Source organism: Ceratosolen solmsi, unplaced genomic scaffold (genome assembly GCF_000503995.2).
Source record: "Ceratosolen solmsi marchali unplaced genomic scaffold, CerSol_1.0 scaffold41, whole genome shotgun sequence".
Lineage (NCBI taxonomy): Eukaryota > Metazoa > Arthropoda > Insecta > Hymenoptera > Agaonidae > Ceratosolen > Ceratosolen solmsi.
In genome coordinates this window covers 7,412,482-7,421,966 of record NW_011948424.1, presented here as the reverse complement: position 1 = coordinate 7,421,966, position 9,485 = coordinate 7,412,482, and the positions used below count along the sequence as shown (strand labels likewise).

The window sequence follows — 9,485 nt, the reverse complement described above, 5'->3', positions numbered from 1 at the left end:
TTCGCAGCCTAATTCTTTGCATTTATCCAACCACATTTCCACATCTGAATTAATAAATAATTATTTTAGCAGATTATTTTTAAATAACACTGGCATAGGCAATCGTTCCGCATCAACAAAGGCAAATTTGAAAATAATATTGGCTCACTTAGCGCGTCAAGTTTTATCCTTTTTTCCCTTTTTTTCTTTTAAATAACATCCCATTAGGTTTAATATAACTGAACACTATTAATTAACTTTTTACTTATTAGAAATGTTAATTATAGGTGGTTCAATGTAGGCATTGAATATACACGTTACACATTTTTAATTTTAAGAGTCGTAATTTCATGTTAATAAAATTTCTGAGATCAACAATTACAACAAGTATAATGGATATTATAATTTCTCGTATAATGTGATCGAAATTTACTAATACTTTTATTGAATTTGAATAATTTTATCAGATATATCAGATATTAATTTTGATTATTAATGAATAATTCGCCCTCAATGATATTATCAAACCTTATAAGATTGTAAAAATCTTATTAAGCCTTCAACGTAAAACAGGAGAAATTATTTGCATTAATCTTATAATATGGGAATAATATATTGCACGGGTAATAATTAAATATAAACAACCAATTGCAATGAATGAAATGTAATGCACATTAAAATACGAGATCGTACGGAAAGGGATGGGCTGTGTTCTTAGAATATACAATCGAACAACAATATGCGATAGTTTTCTTATTCAATTCAAATTGAATTCTAATATCGATATTATTGAAATTGGATTTATTTATTTCTATTGTCACCGGTGGCACCGTGGCAACATTATTGCCATCGAGTATTTTTAAAAATACGTTACGCTCAACGAGGCCGTTCTTTTTTTCTTTTATTTTATTCTTCCAAAGAGGCATAAATTCGTGTGCACTTAAACGACATTTAAATCGTTCGATCAATGCATCCGTTAATTAATGTAAAATTGCATAGAGGCCGATTAAAAATATTTTCCAACAATCGTTACGAGAAGAAAATAAACAATCATTATAACCGTTAATGTCCATTATTATTTCTTAAGCTCAATTCTTATACATACCATTGCAATTTCTGAACGCATAAGTGCCGCGCTTACTAACAAATTAGCGCAAAAGCTAAACAAAACAAAACAAAAAATGTCGTCGCGCAGGTCTCACTTCTTATTTTACGTTTGAAAAATTATTTGTTTATCAAATGCGCGAGTGAGAGGCGAGTGGCGATCGACGCCCGTATTTTAAACGGTAATATAAATTTGAGCCATTCTTATAAATAAAAGCCATTCCTTTCACCTATTAATTATTACTTGTTTTTATTACTTAATATCTCACCCACGTATAGCTTGCACTCATACCGACCCGACTCATCTTTCCATATAGCAAATTCTAAAGCCAGATAGAAAGGGACAGCCCAGCCTCATTAACTTCGCTTGCACTATCGCTTTAATTTATGCCAAAGAACTTAGCTAGAAGTCTCAGAACTGTCGGATAATGCTTGCGATAATCCTCGATTACGTCGGACAACTGCATTTTAGCATTATCGACGATTCGATAATCCATATCGCGATAGCCGCCAGTCGCATTACGAGATAAGCTCATTAATTTTACCGACTATTCACGAGAATCGTGAAGAGAGGAGTGACGTAAGGGTGCTTTCGAGCTCATCCCACGTCATTGGAAGACAAGAAGATTGGACACGAACCTGTGGCTAAGGCGCAGGTCTTGGTGAGCTTGCAGGGTGCCTGGTTACACTGGCTCTCCCTGAGGATGCACCGGTGGTCCGTGGGACAGCTGGAGTCCAGGCAGCTGACCGAGTTGATCTTCAATTCCCATTCGGAGACGCATCTGGCGGTGTGCTCCTTGCACTCGGTGCGCATAAAACCTCCGAGAAAGAAAGGTACTTTAGAGCGGTTGCGGGACTCGCGGTGAAAGGTCAGCGGAGGCGTTTCGAGCTAATTCGACTCAACGCTGATACTTTCGTTTCTCTACTCGGACGGCAAGGGGAAGGGATGGCAGCCTCTCACGCTACCTCGTCTCCTCGGTTTCATATGGAAAACGTTGGGGAGCGACCGCGAGGAGTAAACTCGCTCCTGCTTAATGCCTCGTCCGCGACGATACCTTTTTTTCCTTTGTGCCGTTTCACTTTGCATTTTCCCGATCTTTGTTATATCGAACGAGCCGTCGATAGGGCGTCCTCATCGATCATTATTCGTCGATCCAATTGGTCAAAGTTTTTCCGAAATCCGTTCGCCAATCGGTTCTAAGCGACGTTGCCTACGATGTTTCACTTTAAAGGTTGTTTTTTTTTTTTTTTTTTTTTCTAATTCAAGATACATTTATTTAATCGTTCAACGATGGAAATTACTAAGTGAAGCGCGATTGTCGATACGACGTTGAGAATTGAGAAAAGACGGCATTGAGAATTATAGAAAATCATTACTAACTCGCCCAAAATCACCAGATCGATAACATGTATGACAAACTTTCCATGCCTGGAGTTTACTAAATCCACGGTCATCTCCTTCTCAATCTTAGCCATTAATAATTATACTCCTAATTCGCGTTTCTTAAACAAAGATTTCATTACAAACTTTTCTACTACGTTTTGTCGTTTTTATTATACGTTTACACATCGGGACATCGGCACCTCTACGTATGATCTACTTTACTTTTCCTATGATTCGTGCTTCGTAATTGCATTATTTTTACATGCGTTTCTGTCTTTCAAACATCTTATATGTTCATTATTTTGTAGTACTAATAGTCTAATAATAATTTAAATAATTTAATTTAATATACCCGATGACATAACAATTTTGTTTCAAATTCTAATTTTATTCTCAAATTTTATTTCATTCGTTAATATAACAATAATAATCTGTTGTAATAGAGCAAACAGTATTTCTACTATGAATTAATGATGTTCGATTTTCTGGAATTCGTTTGTAAACTGAAAAAATTTTTTCTATATAACTTCATCATTTAATAAATTTATATTAAATTATTCATATAAAATAAATTAAAATATGTATAATATAAAAAAATATTTATCATTCAATCAACTTTGATTTGATTTCATTGATAATGCGCGTTTTAATTTTACTTATTCTTTATAATTTCATTAATTTAAAGGATTTTTTTTTTTAATTGTATATTATTTTTAAGTAATAGGAAAATTATTGCATTGCTAATCAAATTTTCTATTTTTCTTCAATGACTATCTAACTAGAGACTGTTTTATCATTTCTTAGTTTAAATATGTTGAATTTTACATTGATAATGTACAATAATATCTTTTGAATAGAAAATATAATTTACGATAATAATAAAACATTAGATGGCGTATTCGCAATGACACGTGATATATCAGAATAATTATTGCTATATACCTTATTCACTTTTCAAAGAATAGATTAGTAATCCATTTCGTTCATTCATCGGATATAATTCTTTATTTAATATAACGAAGACATGTTTATAAAATATAAAAACTGATGCTACTTCTTCGTATTTAATTTATCATAACTGCTTATCAAATTCTAAATTATAATTTTTTTTTTCTTTTAATTAATCAGAGCAATAATACTTGAAAGCTCAATTATTCTATTTAAAATTAAGCTCTTGTGTTTCGTAATAGTTTTTTCTTTTTCAATTTCATGCTCTTATATGACTAAAAGTTTATAAAAATACTTCTTCAAATGTTGAATGAAATTTAGTATTTAAAAGTAATTGTTTTTTTTTTCATTGTTTTAATGCGGTTCATTAAAAAAAAAATCTTTTTTTCTTTATACTACACACTTAATACTTTGGAGTATTTCTATTTATAGATTATAGGTAATTTTTTGTTATATTCGTACTCTCTTGATATTGGTCAATTCTTTGCTAATTTTATTAAGTATTTTCAATATAATTACGAATGAAAATTTTATTATTAATTAGGTTTCAATTTTACTCTAATTTATGTAATAATTTAATCGGACAAATACTCCTCTAGATTAAACTAGTTTAACTTAATGCTTTATTCTATCAGTTTTTATCTCATGTTTTTCATTATAAAAATTCAAATAACACTTTAATACAATATAATATCGCTTGTATTTACTTAAAAAAATTTTTTTTAATTTTTTTAAATCCAAAATAAACATTTGTACTAAAATTGGTCATGATGTTCCATGTAGCTTACGAATATGAATATTTATGTAATGTTAATTGTAAAAAGTGATTGATTTATTTATGTGCAAGTCCGTAATGGAATAATAAGCTTACATTAAATATTATTAATCTCTCTAGCTTTTTGTGGTTAAATTTGAGAAATTAGATATTTTCATAAATTATAGTAGAATGTTAGAACCACTAATATTATATATATATATATATTTTTATATTCTTAGCGTAGGAATTAATAATATTGTACTTTCATTTTCCGCCTAAATTAATAAAAAGTTATATGTCGAAATTTTAAAAATTATATGCTACATATACTTCAGCATACTGACTTTCATATTATTTTCTTTGTTTTACGATAAATAATGATCGTTTAAAAATACGTAATTGTATCATTAGCCATGTATAACAACAAACAGTAGCTTATTATATATTAATGTTATATATCTAGCCGGAAGTGTTAAATATGTTAGGAAACACCTTTCGAATTTACGATAATTTGTTTAACGAATAAAAACACACGTGACACAAGTTACTTTCTTTCTTCTCTAATCATCTGCTTTTTGTTTTTGAAATAATTATAATATTACAATTAATTATGTTTGCTTCACTAAAACACATTAAAATTAGTTAATTAAAATTATATAAGAATTAACAAATCCCAAATGTATGATAAAGATTTTTTATTCTATATTGTATTAAGTATATTCTACTGTATTGTACTTGCTTTTTGAAAGTTAATCTCTAAATTTCATTCGTAATCGTATAATGCAATGCAAGTAAAAGTTGTCAACACATCATATTAACTAATTTCAATATTATTGGCTGTTCATATGTGAGGAATGGTAATTATAAAATGAAGTGTTTACTTTGATTCCATTCGCAATCACGATTTTGAACGACGCATGTATATCCTGCAGTGCATAGGACCGAATCGCAATTCTCAGGACCTTTCAATGAGTCTAAATAAGATAAACAGACAAACACATAGATTATACTTACAAAACACGATTATAATATTTGGCATTACGACGGTATTAAAGTATGAAAAATATTTTCCAACCTTTCTTTGATTTTGAACAGTAAGTTATGCTTGGACATGGCGAATGCTCGCACCAAAATTTTCTCGTCACACACTCCTCTCTGTTTTTACAGTTTATTTGTTGACATGCTTTTGCATCAGAGCTTCCACCTTAAATCACAAGAATAATTAAGTGATTTTTCTTTTACGAATTTCATTCTAATGGAGTGTATGAATTTTCTTGTTCTTTATTATTATTAGTAATATTAAAATATCACCGAATATTTGGGAAAATTTTTTACTGAAATTTACACAAAATTTCTTCATCTTTTGGTATTTAAATTTTACTAAAGATAATACAACACAATCATAATATTTCATTGTGTAATGGTAATAAGGTATGCGAATGTAATAATGTACAATTTAGATAAATGATTAGATTCTCTTTGTAAAATATGTCAAATATGTTACATTAGACGTAAATCAACATTTATTTCACACACTTAATTTTATCATTTGATATAATAATATTTCTGTTTTAATATTTGAGCAGCGCCACTATCAAAGATATAATTCTCATTTCTATTGGATAACGCAAATTCATGAATAAATATTTATATACTTTTAATGTAGGAAATGGAGAATTGAATTGAATTTAACGACATTAAATTAGAATATTATTAGTGTTAATTGTAAAATTCGTAATACATAATTATTCAATATTTCAATTTTATATTGAAAATGACGGGCAACATGTATTTATAAGGAATTTGCCATTTTTTGCATTTGTGTCAAATATATGGTCAAATACTATATATATATATATATATATATATATCAAATATATAGATAGTCCATTTATAATTAATTATTAAAATAAAGAGAATTTTATAATGAAACGATAATTATATAGTAAATTTTTTACATTATGCAGTTTATAAACTAAAGATATTCATATTATATGTCTATATGCATTTTCGTTAAATATATTTTAGTATTTCTAATTTAATTTTACAGCAAATTTTGAGCAAATTAGTTTCTCCCGACAATTAGCATCGTGCTTTAAAAAAATATACATATTTTCCGTTTATACATATCAAACTGCTTTCTCGCGTAGATTTTCATCATAAGCATCAAAGTACATATGAAGTTCGATGACTTTAATTAACATTCCAAGTAAGCACAATATACTAATTATCTTATTTCAAATTCCAAATTCAAGACACAGTTTTTTATTCACTCGCGCTATAACTACTACACAATGCGGTACATAATAATTATGGAAATATGCAGGCGTTGGCACAACTGGAAAAACTCACCGGCAATACAGAAATTATTAGTGAAATAGTCCAATCCTGAGAATACGAGTACGAGCAACAAAATTTGCGTATTAAGAGCCTTATTCGTCCAGAGTAACAACCGAGATCCCCGATGCATGTCGATGCGCCCACGAAATGTCACTGCCACATAACGTTTAAGTGGTGCGCACTTGAGGACTTGTAATTCAAGACATTCGAATGACGCGTTAAACCATCAACTTTTTTGCCTTATTCTTCCACCTCTCTTTTTCGTAATGTGGATTGAAAAATTATGCTTATTCATCTTGCACTCGCGCTATCGATCGATTATTAAACGAAATACGCTAGGACAGTGACGCGCAAACGAGGAATTCTGACAGGATCAGATTTCCATTTATCAAGGCTCAACAAAGGTGCCTATATACTTATCATTGAATTCTTAAATTTAAAATTTTTTAAATACTTAGCGTGCAATTGACTCACTCCTTAAATTTAGTTTTCTATTAATCAAAAAATTAAAAATTAATTGGAGATAATGTAATCGAAATACGTAAGCAGACGAAATGAATTTGGTTTCCATTCGCTATTTTGGCAATTTGGCAAATTTATATGTTACAAATCTTATTTACTTTCAGATAAATATCTAGACATAGATTAGCATAATGTGGATGTGCAATTTAACAGAAATAAGATAAAATAATTACAGCACACGAGAAGCATATTTTTATTAATAATCGTAACTATTTTAATATTGGAGAATTCTCTATTTTATAAAATTATTACTTAAACAAACCAAAAAAATACACTAAATTACAAAGCAAAACTCTTTTTGGTACAATTTTTATATTTAATAGTACTCGTCACTTTTTTCTAATTTTTTTTTTATAAGGATAAATTATCTGGATAATAAATAATTTAAACAAAACTATGAACTAATCATATTTTATGTCTGTTATTTATTGATTCATACTTTTTTTTTTTAGTATTACAATATAAATATATATTATATACGAAATGATCTTACTTTATTAAGGTATTTGCAAAGTATTTGCTTATATTGTTAATTAAATAATTGTAACAATTATATAACATATATATATAAAATAATATATATATATATATATATATATGTGTGTGTGTGTGTGTGTGTGTGTGTGTGTGTGTTTTCTGTATGCAAAAATAGTTAATAATTTGGAGTTTATTTACATATAGATATGTCGATACATTATATATGTATATACATATGTATATATACATATATACATATGCATGCAGTGTATATTGTATTTGTTGTATATATGCATACGTAGATGCATATATATATATATATATATATATATATATGCATATGTATATATACATATATACATATTCAATACATGCAGTGTATATTGATTTATTGTATATATGCATACGTAGATGCATATATATATATATATATATATATATATGTATGTGTGTATGTATGTATGTACGAACATATATAATGTTATACACGTATACGCGCTTGTTACTGGCTTGTTTATTTTTATAATTTTTTGTTTTCGATAATCGTAACTGCAATATACTGCGGTATTTTACTTTTTCCATTTAAAATTGTACAAACTGTAAGTAAATAAGCACACGTACGTACGCCCGCATTCACATATGAATATAAAATAGTTTTAAATATAATATAATATAATCTAAAAGATTGAGTACATTATTAATAAATTGAATATTATATTAAAAATATAATAGCAAAAAAGTAATTTAATATAAATGATTCGGCGCCATTATATTTAATTTCATATGACTATTGCACTTATGAATAAGACATGAGTAAGCATACATGACTTTCGCGCTTTTTTAATTAAAAATTAAATTGTCATTAATTATCTAAAAATTATGATAGATTAATTTTTTAAATACTTTGGCACGATAATCATGTTTATTAAACGATGAAATAATGTTTTATTTAATTTCTCGCCTTATTCTTTTAAAAATGATTTCCTTTGTTAAAGAATTTATATCAACCTAATGATGTATTAGAATAAAAGTTGAAGAGTGATTAATGAATCGAAACATCAATAATATTTGTCAAGAAATTTGAAATAATAATATCGTAATATTTAAATAAAATTGAAATTGTCTTCTTATGCCTACTAGTTTACGCAATTTTTTACTGGGCCCATATAAAAAATCACAACAACTAATTAACATAAAAGATGTTTGAATGTAAAAAAAAGATTAAGTTATTGCATAAGATCCTTTGTATATTAAATTTTTTCGATGCTACTGATCACTGGTGCAACTTTTTTCTAATAACGTTTAGAAAACTTTCTCCTCGCAAAGTTCCTGTTAAGGAGCTTAATTTAAAGCTTAATGTAATCTCAATATTATTAATTAATTGTCATACTGTTACAAGTAGGTGCTTGTACATTATGTATAAGTTGAGTGTATAAGTAGAAATATAAATAAAATAAAATATAAGCATAGCTTCGCAATATTCCTCCAACTTCAACGAACACGGATAAAAATAAGCGATGTATGTTGTAATCGTAATTGCACACAATGTTTAATTATTATATGTTTTTCAGTAAAACTTTGTTCTACTGATAGCTTTATTATAATTTCTTATTGAACGATGTTAACAAACAATTACGTTATTCTGCTAAGAATATACACAATCATTATTACCCTTTAACTTTAATGAAATAAAAAATTTAAAAATAATAGATTTAAATCGTTTTGTAACGTAAAAACCATAAAAATATTTATTTTTAAATAAAAAATTATCATTAATTTATGAGGGAAATTAATGTAATTTTTCTTGATTAAAAGTTTTATTTTTAAATTACTTTACTATTAAAGTTAATGCTGTTTCATTTATGATAATAATAAACTAAGAAATAAATTTCTGCTTCAAATTTATATATTATCTAATACTATACAAATTTATATATATATATATATATATATATATATATATATGTATATATA

General features: G+C 27.5%; 1 protein-coding gene across 1 annotated transcript in view; it reads right to left on the bottom strand.

Annotated features, from left to right (window-relative positions):
• LOC105362754 (homeobox protein 2) overlaps positions 1-6,660 on the bottom strand; it is a 16,237-nt gene extending 9,577 nt beyond the window's left edge. The window contains exons 1-4 of the mRNA XM_011500242.1: positions 6,525-6,660; positions 5,248-5,376; positions 5,054-5,146; positions 1,723-1,902 (exon numbers count right to left, since the gene is read on the bottom strand). Coding sequence (XP_011498544.1) covers positions 1,723-1,902; positions 5,054-5,146; positions 5,248-5,376; positions 6,525-6,642 — 520 coding nt within the window. The 5' untranslated portion in view covers positions 6,643-6,660. The remainder of the gene's footprint in view (positions 1-1,722; positions 1,903-5,053; positions 5,147-5,247; positions 5,377-6,524) is intronic.
• Positions 6,661-9,485: the final 2,825 nt, after the last annotated feature.